The sequence below is a fragment of the Lontra canadensis genome, unplaced genomic scaffold (genome assembly GCF_010015895.1).
Source record: "Lontra canadensis isolate GAN:19392208 unplaced genomic scaffold, GSC_riverotter_1.0 scaffold98, whole genome shotgun sequence".
Lineage (NCBI taxonomy): Eukaryota > Metazoa > Chordata > Mammalia > Carnivora > Mustelidae > Lontra > Lontra canadensis.
The window spans coordinates 3,305,141-3,322,463 of NW_022631092.1; the positions used below are offsets into that span (position 1 = coordinate 3,305,141).

Consider the following 17,323-nt stretch of genomic DNA (forward strand, 5'->3'; position numbering starts at 1 on the left):
GTGAGGAGGTCTCGGAGAACAAGGTGAAACCCCATCCCACCAGGTCATTGTAAGGGCTCCATCCATGCGAACCACTGTAGGCAGCTCCCGGAAGCGTCTGAAAGCTGTCTGCACCCAGGGTGCTTCCTGGGGCCCCACGCAGAAAGGAGAGTCACGAGGAACATGCTGGAATGGATGATGGGCCCTTCATGGAAGTGAGGGCTTGGGAAGGGGCCCCATTGTATTTTGAGGGCCAGAGTGCTGACTCCTTTATCAGGTCCCCTTTCTCCAAGTGGGGAAACACTGGGTTCCTAGCTGCTTCTGCGGCCGCTGAGGTGACCGTGCGCACCCTAAGGAGTCCTGCAGCACTCCTCACTTTGGGACCTCCCGTGAGTTCAGGTGGGCACAGTCACCCCCACCGGGCCCCGCCTTGCAGGGGTAAGGATCGAGTCTGAGGGTTCCGGGTCCTGGGTGTGCCTCAGGTGTCACAGGGCGGCGGTATCCGTGGGGTGCTGCCATCATTGCAGGCCGAGGGCTCCACGAGCTGGACCTTTTTTTATCTGTTCTCCTGACACCAGGTGACCTTTGGCCCTTTCAAAAACAGACACTAAGATAGGGATTTGCTGGTGCTGGGGCTACTCAAAAGAATGTTCTGGGGGCCCTGAGGCATCTCTAAGGCAAGTTCTAGAAAGCTTTGGAACAGAGGGACAGCGTCTTGGAAATAAGCAGAGCCTTCTAAGAGGACCCCTTGGAGGACGTTCGACTGTCCTCATGTGGCTTGTTCCAGCACTCCGTGCATCCGTCTTTGCGAGGAGACCCGCCGTTGCCAGGTGCACTGAAACACTGGGCTGTCCCGTCTTCGTCTGAGCCAACAGCTGTGTCTTCTTAAAGTCTCTCCTGCTGGGACTGCCTGTCACCATCCGCTCCTGGTGGCTTTAAGCCACTCCTCTTGAATGAAGTTCAGCTGTGCTCGTCTTCCCTTCTCAGCTGTTCTTCCCCAGACAGCTTCTTCCTTCCCATTAACACAACACAGAGAGCAGGCCCCAGGACTCAAGGCTGCATTGTCCGGGTTTGGGACATCCCATTGTCACCCTGGTCCCAGTCCCTACACACTGGGATGATAGAATGACCTGGGGGTGAGAGGACCAGGGTCTGGGGAGGTCTTTTTGCGTGTGATTATATACCAGGAAGAGACATTCTTATAAATTATGGGCTGGAAGAGACTTCTTTTTTTTTTAAGTAGGCTCTATGCCCAGCTTGGAGCCCAGCTTGGGGCTTGAACTCATAACCTGTGATCAAGACCTTGAGATCAAGAGTTGGATGCTTAAACAACTGAGCCACCCAGGCTCCCCAAGAAACTAGTTTTTAAAAATCCTCTATTATTTTCCTGATTTTTAAAAAAAAATGTGTGTTTGGAGTCTGTGGAAAATATATTAAACTTAGAGTGGTATACCTTATGTAGCTTCCTTTCTTTTTTCTTTCTTTCTTTCTCTTTTTTTTTTTTTTTCATTACCAAAATCCCTGTGCCTCTGAAAGAAATTTATTACCAGGTTTCCTTGCCGTGCAGACAAAAAGTATCCCTTTTGTTCCTTCCTTTCCTCCTGGTTGCAAAGTACTAGGCGAGCTTCTGTCTCAGCACCAGGAGCCCTTAGCAGCAGGGGATGGGCTCCAAGTCTGTGTGTCTCCTCCTGACCATTCCCAGCTTGCCAGTTTTCCATGAAATGTCGGTGGGGGCTAAGTCAATGAGTAGATAAGCACACAGAGCTGATGCCAAAATGATTATTGTGCTCAGACAAGCTGAGTAACTTTCAGCGTCCGTCCACCCATCCCCAGAGCTGGTCTCGTGTCTGCAGCCTTCGCGGCTTCGTGCCAAGGAGCTGGTGCGGGCTTTGTCCTCTAGGTGCGGGTTTTCTTCCCGGATCAGAAGCATAACTCGGCAGGGGCCCTTCAGGCTGGACCAGTGGAGCCGGGGGGGCTCTGGGGCTCCGGCCTCCTTCCAGCCCCCATCCAGGCTTTCTGGTTCTGGTCCAGTACATCAGGCCTGCAGCTTCCTCGGTCCACGCACGGAGCTGGGGGTGCCTTGAGTGGGATTCTTCAGGACCCCTGGGGGAGCCAGGGAAACTAGCCTTCCCTCCATAACGACCATGCTCTGTTGATTCTCAGATCTTGGTTTTTACCGGATGACCTCTCTGAAGTCAGGTGTGTCTTGCCACTTGCCTCGGCTGAGACGGCAGTCAGCTTCTTGCTGAGACGGTTGATGTTGGCCTGCCCCAGGCGCATTCTCCGCCTGTGGTTCACGGTTGGGGCAGTTGCTCCCCCTCTCCCCCTAGGGCCTGGATCCAGATGGGCACGTTTCTCTGCTCCCCCTTTTGCATGGTAGATTTATTCCTGTTTCTTGACTGTCCGGACTGGCGCCTTTATTCTGCTGTCCTTCCTGGGCCTTTTCCCCCACGGGGTCCATAAAAGAATGGCATCACTTAGCACGTAGAGCTGGGCTCAGCAGACTTTTTCTGCAAAGCGCCAGGTAGTAAGTTCGTCCAGCTCTGCTGCCCTTGGAGCAGGAACATGGCTGCAGACAAGACAGAAGCCTCTGGGCCTGGCTGCGGCCCCACAAACCGTACTTACAGAGGCAGGCCGCCAGGCTCTGGTTCGCTGACCTGTCAGCTCGAGCCTCTCCGTAGATGCTGTATTGCCTTGAATCTGCCATGTGCCCGGCCCCGTGCCAGGTACTGATCCAGGAGGGCCCGAGACAGTCAGCCAAGCACGCTGCCCCGATGTGCTCGTATTCTGGCAGGAGAGAACACGCATGTGGAAAGAATGAAAAGAGTCATCATGGCACAGATGCAAGGCTCCAGAGGAAGCAGTGGGGTCCTGGGCCACCACTGGGTTGGGGAGCCCCTGGGACGGGGCAGCCAGGGCCAGTCCCTCTGTGCAGTGTAAACATGTATGGGATCCTGAAGAACATCTGCCCCTCCCAGCCCCCCCCCTGCAGCGCTGTGACCCGTCCCCCGGCCCAGAGACACGCGTGAACATGAGGCAGAGCGGAAGAGCGGTGGCCGCTGCCCTCAACGGCCGGGTTACTGGAGCACTGGGGGAGTGAGCTGGCCATTTACTCTCTTCTTTTGAACCTGTTTTTCTCATCTGTAAATTGGGGGCCACGGCACTCCTTTTCCCCTCACTGTCTCCCCACCCCCGTGTATCTCAGGACTGCTGTGGACACAGGCAGTGCCTGGGGCCCCAGATCCAGAGTGCCCCTGTGACCAGCATGCCAGGGCTTAGCCAGCTTCATCCTTAGAAGGACCTGGGTCTCTTGAAGCTCCCCACATCAAAGGACGTGTGACCCATTCTGACCCGTCTCAGCCTCCTGGTCTCCGGTGTCAGGGAGTGGCCGGAGGCTGCCCACACGCCCTGTGGCCCCTGCTTGGGCTGGGCACGGGTAGGATGTGAGCAGAGGATGCCCCCCGCACCAGTCCTGAACAGTTGTCTGGCCTGAGCCCTCAGGTCAGAGGTAGCTAAGGGGGAAGCAGTCTCCCGTGAAATGATCTACACGTGTGGTCTGTCTTCCTGCCACAAGGAGCCATTGGGTGGCACGGCCTGTCCAGTTCAGCAGCTGCTGGCTCTGCCCTTCTGAGTGCCCAGCTTCTTGCCTTCCCGGCATAAACACTCGTGGTGATCCCTTGTGGCTCCTGTAGGCTTCCTGGCCTCCCTGAACTTTGCTATGTCTGCCTGCTCTGTGTGACCCTTTCCCACGCCCCCCACACCCAGGCTTGGTCTGCCACCATTGGGGACCCTTGGTGGGTGGGAGGCACCCCACCCACTTTCCTTGTCCTGGTGCACCCTGAGTTTGGTAGGGTTGGGCCTGGCTGGGCTGCAGGGTAAATAGGTGAGCAGTGCCTGCAGAAGGCCCAGACCCCCACTCCAGCTGCCCGAGCCCCACTCTGTCCCCTGGCCCACAGGCCTTGCCACCGCTCAGGGCTCACTCTTCTTGGCTGTCAGCGCCCAGAAGTAGAGATCGGTGGGGTTGCCTGGCGCAAGTCCTGCAGGGTGTTTATTTTCCCCAGGCTCTTCCCCAGGACCGTCTCTCGTGCCCCCCGTCTGGAATGGCTCTGGTCGGAGCGGCGGGAGGACTGTCGGGTACACCGGGGCGGCAAGGGGCCTGTGTGCCTCACTAGCGGGAAGGACGCCAGGTACATCTCAGCACCTGCCTGCTTGGCCTCCGCCCGAATCACTTTCTCATGCATGATTGTTGCAGCGTCGTAATCCTGGAGCTGGGGTGGGGGGTCCTTGGCGATCAGAGCAGGTGCCCCCTGCAGCCTGGTCCCCCCACATCGTGGTGCTCAACCAAGGCCCTTCCTGTCCTGCGCTTAGGGCCTTGGGTCCCGGGGGTGATCAATGTGTCCTGGGGACGGGAGTCACCATGCCCCATCCTGGAGGGACTGAAGCAGAGGCCGCCGGTGCCCCGGAGGGGCTCATGGCCTAGGACATCCTCATGTCATTCTTGGTGGGGGGGTATGGGGTGGTGAAGCTCACAGTTTTGTGATTCTTGCATTCCTGTGCCCATGCTTCCAAGTGCTCCAGAACGTGTGACGGACCAGCCTCACTCCATGGGATGGATAGACTAACCAACTGCTTATTGCACTCATCACTCTTGGGATCGGTGTGCCCACCTGGGTGCCCCAGTGGGACTGAGGGTGTGCTGGGAGGCAGAGGTGGACCAGGAAGTATGGTGTGGGAAGAGGAGGAGGGTATTTTGGGGGGCTGTGCCAGCTTCCAAAGCCAAACAAATCGTTCTGTGTACTTTCCTTGAATGGACCCTACAGAAGCTCATGTTTTGATTTCCCGTTGCCCCGTGTGTAGTCGGGAAGCAGGAGAACCTTTGTGTTCTAAACATGCACGTGCCAATCGGCTGCGTGGGTGTATTTCTCAAGTGCTGCCCTGAAAAGGAGTTCCATGGGCAGATACCGCGAGGGGCTGGGACTACTGGATTAAATGGCATTTACTGGACCTCTTGACTTCAGGCCTTTGATGCTCCCGGTACACTGTGTTTCCCATGTGCTCAGCCCTCGCACCATCCCCTAAGCCCCCTCTCTAGTGCCATGTCCATAAGACACACCAGACGCACTCTGGAATGGGTGGGGCCAAAGGGGTTGGGAAACGCAGACAGGATACAGTAAGATGGTAGCAGAGGTAGGCTCGCTAAGACAATTAATTTTGTATGGGAAACGGGAGCCCTGAGTGGACGTGTTTCCGGTCATGATGCCCTGTCTCCTTGGCGTGGGGGTGCCTGGCTCATGGGGGCCCCAGGTTGGCTGCTGCTAAGGCCACCAAGACTGTGGCTTGGGTGGTGCTGCCCCCTGGTGTCAGGTGCTGGAGTCACCATCCCCACCTTGAGCTAACGCCTGCTCCTTCTTGTCTTTGCTTTTTCAGACCGGGAGTCCATCTTCTTCAACAGTCACAACGTGTCCAAGCCGGAGTCCTCGTCGGTCCTGACCGCAGTATGTTCCTTCCGCTGTGGCGGCCTTCCCTCCTAACGTGGGGTGGGGGGTGCCGCTGGCAGTGGGGCTGAGGGCTGAGCTCCAGCAGAGCAGGGTGGGGGGGACTAGAGACCCCCTTTCTTGGCTTGCTGCAGGCCATCACAGCCACACCCGCGGACTTCTGGGCTACTCCCTAGGAAAGATTTTTTAACTTTTCTCCCAGAGTGAGGATCTCCCCACCCATCTCCCAAGTCACGGGGAATTTGAAGACCTGTTTTCTAATCTGCCTTTTTCCTGATTTATAAAAGGGGGTAGGAGGCAACATCACACCCCGTTTTCTTTTCTCTTTCCTTGTCCACGTGAATCCAGTAAGCGTTTGTTAAGGGCCTGCTAGTACCTCGGTGGGGGCGGGGGTGGCAGTTCCCCTATGGCAGGACTCGGGGCGAGTTCCGTGAACACTGCGGTGGGTCAGGCACCATCCGAGGTGCCCCATGGTGTCACAGCCGGGCCTCGCCACAGCCTCGCGGGAGCCGGGCAGACAGCTACATTCTCTGGAGTGGGGAGGCTCGTGATCAGGAGGGTTGAGTGACTTCTCCAAACTCACAGGGCTGTTCACTCAGGGGCCACACTGGCTCACGATCCCAGAGCAGTCTGTTCCGAAGCTGGGTGTCTTGGGAATTTAGGACTTATTCCCTCGCTGGTACCTGCAGCACAGTACTCAGCCAGAGTTAGAAATTTGTCCTGGGGCAGCTGCTTCCATCCCTCTCAAGTCCAGCGGGCTGGCGGTCTCTGCTGCCCCTCGCCCCTGACCTTAGAGCCCTGGGCTGGGTCTCCTGAGTCATGGCCGTGCTGGCTAATCTGGGAGGATTTGCCTGGGTCTTCCTCCTTGTCCTACGCTGTTCTCACCAACAGCATCCACAGTCGGCCCCTGCCCCTGGGCCTTACTCCCCTCCTTCCTGTGTTGGGGGCAAGCACGTGCCTGTTTCATCTTGCCTCCCCGCCATCCCCTCCCCAGCCCAGGCCGCCTGTTCATTTCTTGTTTGTGTCTGGTTCCTCTGAGGAGCCAGCGGTGTGCTGAGGGTTTGACAGAGCACAGGCGTGGACAGGGACCTGGAGGGAGCACCGGTGTCCCTCAAGATATTGATAGATGTTGCCTAGGAACAAGTGCCATGGTCCAGGAAGCTTGGAGAAGAGTCAGATTTTAAACAGAACCTCTCGGCGCCTGGCTGTGTGCACTGTAAGATGTAAGAAGCTGTTTTGTACAAGAAAAGCTTTGCTGGTCATCTAACCTTCAGAGACTCTAGACTGACCCAGTCCGCAGGGCTTCTTCCCTAAGAGGCTCTCAGTCCTTGAGTGGCCAGTGACTCGCAGTTGGGGAGGGAGATGGCATTCCACAGACTTCCCGGGACGCTATCCCTACCAGTCCCATGTGGCTCTGGCGGCCCCGGGGGCTGCTCACTGATGCCCAAGTGTCTCAGGTAACGTTCTTAGATAATTACCTGCCTGCTGCTCAGCCTGTTTCTTCATCTGTGAAATGGGAAAGCTTAGAGAGATTTTGGGGCCTCCTCTACCTATAGGATGTGCCCCCATCTCCTCCTTCCCCTTAGCTCCTGACTGCCACGCAGGAGGCCCCCAGGACTGACACCACATGAAACAGGACAAGAGCACACACTTAGCCGTACCCTTTCTGTGGGAGATGTGAGCCCCTCCTGCCTTCCTCCCTCCCACCTGGAGTACCTCTAGTCCCCATCAAGGCCTCGTGCAGGGGGCCGTGCAGGGAGCCATGGCCTAGCCTTGAAGCCTCCCTCCCCCTCTGGAGGCTGCTGAAGGTGAACCCCACCCACATCTAACTCTCGGGCCCCCACACACCAGCGTCTAGGGGATGAGTCAAGAGCGCAGACCCTGGTGAGACGGACTCCACCGGGTTTCAGACGTTTGGCCCGGGGGTCCCATTGCCTCACTGAGCCTGTTTCCCCTCCTGCCCTGCAGGGTGGTCGGGGGATGCGGGGAGTTAGTGGACGCAGAGGAGGGTGACCTCCGTTGCCTCCCCATTTCCCAGAGGGTCATCGTCGCCTTTGCGATGACAACCCAGGATCTCTGTGCCTTTGTCTTGTCCTAGGATGGCTGTTGAGTTTAAGATCATCAAACAGCCTCCGGAGGATTTCTGAGATGCCTTAGCTGAGCTGAGAAAGTGCTTTTCTGAGCAGTGTGTTAGGAGATGTGGTGGAGAGCCGTAGAGCCCCTCGCTGGCGCGCCTGGGTGCCGGCTCTTGGCTCCCATATCCCCGGTGCCTGTGATTCTATTACCCCATTTCTTGGAGTGAGAAAACCAGACTCCGAAGGGGACGGGACGGCTCAGAGCCTGCAGGGGGATATGGGCTATGCCGAGGCATCTGTCGGGCTCTCTCTGACTTGGGGTGGACCCCGGGCCACTGATCCGGTGGCCGAGCTGCCGCGCTGGGCTGAACCTCTGGCTGGCAGGAGTGACCTCGAGGTGGGTCCTGGCTTGGGCAGGGGCTCAGTGACAAGGGCTTGTTACAGCCAGGCTGGCACTGCCCCCTAGAAGGTGTTTCCTCTGCTAGGACACCGAGGCAGCAGGGTCATGGGCCTGGGGGCCCTGCAGATTGTGCAGAGCTGGTGGCTGTGGCTTTCACGGGGGACCACTGATGGTGCCCTGGTGTACGCTCCTTGCTCTGTGTGTGTCTGGAAGTTCCCTATCAGCCATTCTAGCTACCTGTGCTGGGGGAAGGACCATCTGTGCCCAGGGCTCTGTCCTTAGCTCTCCTGACTCAGCTTATTATTATTTTTTTTTAATGGAGTGAAATTCACATAACATACAATGTAGCCATTTTCTTTTTTTTTTCTTTTTTTTTGAAAGATATTTATTTATCTGACAGAGATCACAAGTAGGCAGAGAGGCAGGCAGAGAGAGTGGAGGAAGCAGGCTCCCTGCTAAGCAGAGAGCCTGATGCGGGGCTCGATCCCAGGACCCCTGGGATTATGACCCGAGCTGAAGACAGAGGTTTAACCCACTGAGCCACCCAGGCGCCCCACAATGTAGCCATTTTCAAGTGAACAGTTCAGGGACATTTAGTCGTTCACCATGTTGTATAATCCTCTCCTTCTACCATGTTCTAAAACATTTTCACCACCTCTGAATAAAACTCTGTATCCATTCAGTGGTCACCCCGCCTCCCCTCTTCCTCCCAACCCCTGGCAGCCACGAATCTGCTTTTCATCTGAATGAACTTGCCTATTCCGGACCTTTCATGACAGGGTCATACAATGTGTGACCGATGGTGTTTGGGTTTTTCCTCTTGGCTTGCCATTTCGAGGTTTCGCCCATGCTGTGCCATGGTGTAGCCAAATAATGCTCCGTCGCGTGGAAACCGGTTTGTGTGTCTGTCTGTGTGTTGTTGGACACTTGGATCGTTTCCACCTTTGGCTGTCGTGAACAGCGCTTTGAACGCTGGCAGACGAGTGCCCGTTCTCAGGTTGTTGGGTATATACTCAGGATAGGAATTGCTGGTCACCTGGTAATTCTGTGTCAGTTTCTGACCCAGCTTCACTTTCCATCTGACGAGTCTACCACCCTTCTTCCCCTCCGGCCCCTGAGCCCCACAGCCGCCAGGACTCAGGACTGCGGTATTCATGGGGTATCTCCTGTAACCTTCCCCTGACGGACTTAGAGGCCCTCCCTGCCCTAAAATGCAGGTGTGCATCTCCTCGTAGCCAGGCCCATACTGTTCCCACCACATCAGCGACCAGCAGAGGAGAGAGGCCTTGTTGGTCCCATTTGCACATGAGCAAACTGAGGCACGGTGAGGCCGAGTACTTTTCCCTAGGCCCCCAGGGCTAGAAAGTCACTGTCGGGATTCAGATCCCTGTCCTCCTGATCCCAAATCCTTTCCAAGGTTCCCCTTCCTTGGTGGCCCTTCCAGGGGCCAAGCTGGAGCCCATGAAAATCCATGTGTCTGTCCCCGGCTGGCTGGAACTAGAGCAGACCAGACTTGTGGGGCCGTCCGTCTGGGTTGTTACAGGAACTAGAGGGGTGGTGCATCCTAGACACTTAATACCTGCCCAGTCATCTGTGGGACTTGGGGAGTGGTCGTGGGAGTGCTGCTCACCAGGGGTCTGTCCTGCCCCCTTCCAGAGGGGAAGGCTAGGATTTGGGGCACCCGAGTGGGGTCTCTGTGTGTGGTATAGGTGTTGCACCACCCCACCTGTGGCCTGACTTGACTTCCGTGTGTTTGTGTGTGTGTGTGTGTGTGTGCACGCGTGCGTGTGCGCACAGCTGGACAAGATTGAGGGCGTGTTCGAGAGGCCGAGCGACGAGGTCATCCGGGAGCTGTCCCGGGCCCTTCGGCAGGCACTGGGTGTGTCACTCTTCGGGATTGACATCATCATCAACAACCAGACTGGGCAGCACGCAGTCATCGACATCAATGCCTTCCCAGGTGAGCGGCAGAGCCAGGAACCGCCTTCGTCAGTCTGTAGACCCGTGTCCTCGGACGCTGGCACAGACGGGTCAGGTTGACCAGCTCCCTCCCTCCCTGTCGGTGGGGCCTGGGGTCAACATGGTCCCGCTAGGCCTCAGCCCACGTGCAGAATGGGTTTGTAGCATGTGATGAAGTTGGCAGACGAGGTCCGTGCCTCTAGCCGGGGGAGCTCAGGGCGCTTAGTGGGCACAGCACCAAACACCATTCGCCTTCCTCCCCTGATGCTGTACTGTCAGCATTAGCCTTTGTTGGCCAAACTGCAGCTAATCTATTGAGTATTTCTAGATTGAATGAGCTGAAAGGATCCCGGAGGGAGTACACTCTCCATGGTTTACCTGCGGGGAACCGAGTCTCTAGGGAGGGACAACTAATCCCAGGTCACAGGACACGGTGGTGGTGTGGCCGTGCTCCTGCCCAGGCCCTGAGCTGTGGTTCTAGGGATGCGGAGCCGGCCAGCTCCCCGTGGCTTCAGCGCCTGCTCCCTGCTATCTGCCAGATCCCTGAGTGGAAAGTCTATCTCAGGCCCCTATGGGCTGCTGTCATGGCCTGGCTCTGTCGTGCCTCCTCGTCTCGACGCAGCAAGGGGGCTCAGTGGGAGAGCACCCAGTGAACCCTCAGCGAACCATTAGCCTGCAGGGGTGATGGCCGTGATGTCCCTAGTTGGTGTTCCCGGAATGAGCCCTCTTTGCACGGGCGCATCCCGTGGCTGGCCCGTCTGCCCTCCCAGCTAGCTCGGACTGTCCCCCTTCATTAAGTAGCCATGTGGAGGTTACGTCAGTGTCACTGCCCAATGCGTATAAAAACCTTCAGGAATGATTCTTTACCTTCAGGGAGGTTAGTGTCTCGGGGGAGAGCCCAAGCGTGGCCTGTGGGAAGTGCTTGGGGTGGGGGTATGCAGGGTAATAAGGCCTCTCGCATGGGGTGTGGCACGTGACCCAGGCTGAGTGGCTCCTGGGCTGCATGCCTGACGTGTGTCCCCTGACTCAGCTTGTAGCCAGGCCCAGCCACCATCGCAGGTCACTGCCCAGGAGACCAAGGCTGGCAGGACACCATTGGCTCTTTCCGTCATTCAGTCGAGGGCCTACTGTGTGTCCCAGCTGGTCTGGACACAGGTGCAGTGTGACCGAGGCTGCTGGAGCCCTGACGTCAGAGGACAGGGGCACCCGGGGGCTCCTTCTTGACGTGGTGGAGCAGAGCCTGGCAGGAAGGGAAGGAGATAGCCCCTGAGGGCTCTGGGAGGGCCTGGGACATGGAGGCCAGAGAAGAGCCCTGCCCTGTGGCGTGTTGAGAGCGTGGGGTTTCACTCTGAGGTAGGTGGGAGTGAGTCACCGAGGCCCGTGTTGGGACAATGGCCTGTGTTTCTCTAGTCACCCTGGGTGCACCCTGCACGGAGACCTGGGTGTTGGTAGAGGTGGGGTTTTGATGAGTAAGGGACGGAATGAGAGAGACTAAGGGAATCCAGGACATGTCTGGGGAACAATGAAAATAAATGAGGGGCTCTAAAGCAGGGAGGACATGGGCGTGAGGACAGTGAGGACAAGAGGTGGCCAGGGATTGGTGGGACAGGGGAGGGAGGCGATGCAGGGCTGTCAGGGTGGAAGTTCTAGAAGGGTGGAGTTGGGAGGTGGTGAGAGTGTGGAGCTCTCTGTGCTTTGGCTCTGTGCAAGATCCTGAGCCGGCCCCTCCCAGCCTATGCGGTTTGGGCTGGGTGACATGAGGGCATCCCGCGTGCGCAGAGGAGAGACAGTCACTTTGAGCCAGTGTGGGCAGAGAGGCTGTCAGCGTTGTGAAGAATGAGTGTGCTGCTTCTCAGCTGTTCTGCCTGCTTATTTTTGCGGTGGGCACCTCCGCTTCCTCCCGTCCGCCTCGGGTCCCTCAAAACCACCATGTTATTTTCTGGGCAAGTTAGATTGTGGACAGTGGAGGCCACCCCTGCTGCCTGGCCCCGGGCAGGCTCTCCTGTGACAGGAGAGTGTCCGGGCTGTGCTGGCGGCTGCGAGGGCCATCCTAGAGGACGGGCGAGGGTCCCGATGCCCTCTGAGGCTGGGCCGTGTGGAGCAGAGGGCTGTTGGTGATGGAGTGTGAGGAGCGGGCCTTTGGTCCTGCTGCGTCCCGCCGTTCCTCTTGCCCCACGTGTGTCTTAGCACACCGGGTGGGTGAGTCCGCGAGACCCCGACACCGTGCCTGAGAGGGGCCGGGCACAGGGCGTCTGCCCATCCACTCGAGCGTGACAACTTCTCACGCCCTGGGGACAGCTGAATTTAAGGACTAGCCCTTGGGGGCCGCCCACACCCAACTTCGAGTCTAGGCTTGGTGGCTCTAATGTGTCCCTTTAGTTACTGAGCCTCGGTTTCCTGTACATCCCGAGCGTGCCCACCTTGAGTTCTGGGAGCCCTGTGCGCCCCGCGCCCGCTCTGCCCTGCGCCCCCGACCCGTTTCTGCCGCAGCCTGGCTCAGCGCCTGTTGTCTTTCCCACCCGCAGGCTACGAGGGCGTCAGCGAGTTCTTCACAGACCTCCTGAACCATGTGGCCACCGTCCTGCAGGGCCAGAGTGCAGCCACGGCGGCGGCGGGGGACGCGGCCCCGCTGAGGCACAGCAGGCTCCTAGCGGAGCAGGCGGGCGGCCTGGCGGGCGAGCGGACGTGCAGCGCGGGCCCCGGCTGCTGCAGCAACTTGATGGGCCCGGACCCCCCCTGGACGGCTGAGGCCGACGCGGGCGGCGTGGGCCCGGGAGGCACCGCCAAGCTCCCGCACCAGAGACTCGGCTGCACCGCCGCCGTGTCCCCCAGCTTCCAGCAGCACTGCGTGGCCTCGCTGGCCACCAAGGCCTCCTCCCAGTAGCCGTGGAGCCCGGGACCCAGAGGGCGGCGCGGGCCGCAGAGTGCACCTGCTGGGCCGGCAGCTCCCCGCGGTGACGCTCCGACCGAGAATTCCCAGCGATCTGATTCTTCTTCCTCTTCTTCTTCTTCTTCTTCTTTTTTTTTTTTTTTAAATTTTTAACCTGATAAGGGGTGGTGGAGGGGGGAGATGGCAAAGAACCCCAAGTGGTCCAGCCTTGGGGGAGATGGACGTCCCGCCGGATGCCTGCTGTGCAGATGTCTTCACTGGGTTTACACTTGCTGTGTCTTCAACACTAGGTCTGAGTGTAAGGTGTGTGTGTGTGTGTGTGTGTGTGTGAGCGTGTGTGTGTGTCCATCCACGTCTGTTTGTCTCGATGGCTGCTGTGGATCAGGCCTCGGGGACCCCGGAGGGGAGCAGGCTTTTAGTGGCTGAGCAGAGCAAGTGAGGGGTTCCTTCTCTCTCTTCTCCAAGCCCCCTGCACCCAGGCCAGGCCCTCTAGCTGTCCCCCTCCGACTGGCCGCCTCCGCAGCCTTGTGAGGAACAGGGCCGAGAGCCCCAGCCAGGTGTGCGGCTGTCCCTCCCAAGAGCAAGTGAGAGGCACACCTGCTGTTTCCTTGGGGGATTCTGTGCAGGGGGTCTGGGCTGTGGTCCGCCTGTTGCCTGCTCCCAAAAGGGAAGGAGAAGGAAGTTTCCCGGGCGAGGCCAAGGCCTTGAGTTGGCTTCTCTCCATGTCCTGCTTCCAGGGGTCCACCAGGCCCTGGTGGACCATGAAGGGTCCTGTGCAGCCCTGCAGGGGGGCCTCCTGCCCCGACCAGGCACTGCTCCCCAGGACCCAGGACAAGACTGCCTGCTTGGGAGCCCCCGGGCTCATCCTGCCTGTGCCAAGGATTTGGGCCGCGACTTTGGACAGATCACCCCGGGAGTTGCCGGGCCTCTGTGTCCTTATGTCTGATGAGCGTTTGAGCCCAGAGAACTCGGAAGGGCAGGCATGAGGCCCCAGCCCGCGACGGGGCACCTGCTTCTCTGAGAAGTCAGCCTGATGCACCTCCCCTTGGCCTAAAGGTGTTCGGGGGGAAGCTGCCTGTATGCCTCACGTCTTTTCACACCCGCCCAGCGGGCCTGCCCACCCTCCCGCGCTCACTGTAAGCCCTAAGCGCTACGCCAGCCGAGTGTGAAGGGAGCTGCAGCCCCAGAGGGTAGGAAACTGGTACCCCCTCCTCCATGAGCCTCAGCCCGGCGCCCGATGGCAGCAGATCCCGTGGGCCGCTTGGTTCCCAAGGTGCAGCGGGCAGGCCACCCGCCCCTCCACAGAGAAAGCGGCTGGCCAGGGGCTTTGTCAGCCTGGATCAGGGTGAACCTGGGTGAGATGCATAGGACCCTCTGAGCATGATCTCGTGTCTTCAGATATCCCTTCACTTTGAGCAAGTCGGAAAGCCTCTGGGCTGTCCTGCATGGTCTGGTGAGGATGCTTCCAGAGAGGCTGTTGGCCTGGGCATTTGGGGGTACCTTCAGGCCTGGCTCAGCAGGGGTGTGGGGGTCACCCACCTTCAGGAAAGGAAGGGCTGGGTGGTGGCCGCCACCGAGCCGGGGCTGGGCCTAGGGGGAGAGCTGGTGCCATCAGAGCGCCCGGCTGGCTTGGAACCCGAGGGCCCACCAACTAACTGCGTTTACACGACTTGAGTGTTGAACCCCGATTATAATGTCTGTACGGCGCCTTTCCTAGCCCAACCCTGAGCCCCGGGGAAGCAGGAAAGCGCGACTGGCCTCTTGCACTGCTTTGTCTCCAAAATAAACTACTGAAATGAAACTGCATTTCACATGTGTTTACAGATGTTGCTGAAAGTTTATGCCGTTCTCCTGGCCTGTTCTTGAAATTCCAGTCCCTATCTGCCTCAAGAACAGGTGGGGGGTGGTGCAGTGTGACCCCCGATGCCAGGTTGGGCCCCCTGGCCAGGTCGTGTTCCTGTGTAACTTAGGTGTACCCCCGCCCCCACCCCAGGGTCATACACACTCAGGTCCAGGGCCCACAGATCCAGTAACCGTTACCCACTGGCCTCGATGCCCGCGGCAAGCAGGGTGACCGCTGCTTCTGGCGGCGGAAACTGAGGGGTGGGGTTCCCCTTCATAAAGACCTGGGAGCAGCAGGTGGCGGCAGAGGGAAGGCCCCCTGTGAGAGCAAGCGGGCTGCCCCTGCCTGGGCTGGTGACCACCATCCAGCAAGCACCGTCTCTGATCAAGGGTTTCAGGATCAGAGACGAGGGGAGGGGCTGTCGGTGGGGAGGAGTGTCAGGTGGGTGCACTGATGGTTTTGGGTCCTGGGACGCTCTCCATAGAGTTCATTGCCCCTCAGGCCTGGCAGTATCTGCATCAGGGAAGGAGCCACTGACATGCACCTGGCCTTGGCAGCCTCTTCCCCGGAGGCTTGCTGGTGCTGCCCCCGGGTCAGGGCCGCTGGGAGTGGTCTGCTGTGGTGTGCGTGCGTATCACTTGGAGCCCGCCCCGCCAGAACCCCAAGGGCAGTCATTGCCAAGCATCGGGGTGGTGCCGGGGCGGGGGGGGAGGGCGTGGTGGGGGGGTCTCAGTGGCCGGGGCTGCTGGAGGCACTCCTGATGTCAGCGGCTCCGGAGCAACTGCCAGGGCCGAATTTTGGCTGAGGCCCTGGGTAGTTCCAGAGGGTCACGTGCAAGGTCTCTGCCCTGGGCGACCTGGAGCCGAGGTCTGGGGTTAAGTTCTGCTTACAGGTGCTTTGATTCTAAAATGATGTGACTCCACAGACATCAGGCCCCAACTGAGGGCCGGCTCTTGGTATCTAACCTCTTCCCAAGGGCCCCGTGGAGTCTCCGGTGTGGCGTCCTTACATTCACGGAGGGGCCTGGTGGGTGTGCCAGGCCGGAACCGCTCTTCGTAACATGGAGGTGGACACAGCTGGAACCCTGGGCAGTCCCACGGTGCAGCCTCTCAGTGGGCCTCAGTCAATGCTGGAGAGAACAGCTGTGAAAAGGAGTTCCTCCCTACCCAGAATCCTGCCCGTGGGCCTCGTGGAAGGTGGAAGGCCCACAGCCAGAAACGAGCTTTCCAGCCAGCGAGGATACCCAGCAGTTGCCTGCCATGTGGCCACTCTGAGACCAAAGGAGACCATGTCCTCATCCTATTCTGGAAGCTTGTCGGCTTGGGCACTCACACTGGCCATCGGCCATGCAGCAGAAGAATGGCTTCACATGCGTCCCTGGGGTCTGCATCGGCTTTTCCTCTGTGCTCTAGAAAGTGATCATTCGCCCGGCGGGGTCCCCGACAGCCCCTCACCCTCCATAGGCCTGGCCCGGAGCTGCAGAGACCTGGAGCTGCGCACTGGCTGTCCTGAAGGCCACGGGAGCTGATCCGTGACGAAGTTTCCGGGCTGCTCCCTCCCTCAGCCAGCCTGGCCCTGCCCTGCTCCGCCCTGCCCGAGCCCCAGCCTGACGTGATGTGGCTGACACTCCAGACCCGTGATGCTCTCGCAGGTCCTGCCTTCCACGAGGAAGGGCCTGTGCCTCTGCCCCTTGTTGCTACGCAGCATGGCCAGTGTGATCTCGGAGCGACACCCCCAGCCTCCAATACAGACCGTTCGCAGGACCATTAGGGTGGTCGGACCTGGGCACTCCTACTCCTGGTTCTGACCACCGGCCCCGCCCAGCCCACCTGGAGCCTTTTCCAGAAATGCTTGCGTTTCTCCTTTACTTCCAGACTGATGATGACTGGTGGCTTGGAGGGGCTGTCCCTTCCCCACAGCCTGGCTGACCTCTTCCTCCAGGGCTGTCTGTGGGGTCATCTGTTTTCTCTCAAAACTCTTCTCCCATAGTGACTTCACCCCAAATCTGGCGGTTCCAGCTGTAGGGACACCTGTGCTCTGTGACCAGCCCTAATGCCCTGATCCTGTTCCCACAAGCAACAAGCAACATTGACCGGAACCCCAAGCTGCCTTGTGCTTGATTGTGTACAGACATACACTGTTTCTGTGCATAGACAGACTGTACATAAGATTGTTGCTTCTGGAAAAGCCAGGAAACGTCCTCCGGCTCTTTTGATGAGGCTCTGTGTTCTGTGTGAAAAAAATTTTTTTTTTTAAATTTGTCAGAGAGAGAGACAGCACAAGCAGGGGGAGAGTTTGGCAGAGGGAGAGGGAGAAGTGGGCTCCCCACTGAGCAGGGAGCCTGATGTCGGATTTGATCCCAGGACCCTGGGATCATGACCTGAGCCAAAGGCAGACACTCAACCGACTGAGCCACCCAGGCGCCCCTGTGTCCCACGTGATGACAACACAGGTGGCCATCTTTGGGATGGGTTATTTCAGGGACAAGGCGACCCCGTGTTCTCTTTAATGGGTTGTGGTAGCAGATGTTTTGGTATCTGACCGCCTCGTGGAATAGTGTGGTGTTGCGTGTGTTATTTCTCGAACTGTCGTGGGTAGAGTGCACCCTTGAAACGTGTGAAGAAATAAACAGCTTAGAGCTCCAGCCTCGGAGGGTGTCCATCTCTGCCTTGGGACGGTTGG

The 17,323-nt window shown here is 58.7% G+C and overlaps 1 protein-coding gene across 2 annotated transcripts in view; it reads left to right on the plus strand.

Annotated features, from left to right (window-relative positions):
• ITPK1 (inositol-tetrakisphosphate 1-kinase) overlaps window positions 1-13,941 on the plus strand; it is a 166,687-nt gene extending 152,746 nt beyond the window's left edge. The window contains exons 9-12 of one of the 2 annotated variants that reach the window (XM_032837277.1): window positions 4,041-4,166; window positions 5,407-5,474; window positions 9,747-9,909; window positions 12,434-13,941. In XM_032837277.1, coding sequence (XP_032693168.1) covers window positions 4,041-4,166; window positions 5,407-5,474; window positions 9,747-9,909; window positions 12,434-12,792 — 716 coding nt within the window. In that variant the 3' untranslated portion in view covers window positions 12,793-13,941. The remainder of the gene's footprint in view (window positions 1-4,040; window positions 4,167-5,406; window positions 5,475-9,746; window positions 9,910-12,433) is intronic. The other variant, XM_032837278.1, reaches the window with a different exon arrangement.
• The last annotated feature ends 3,382 nt before the right edge of the window (window positions 13,942-17,323 follow it).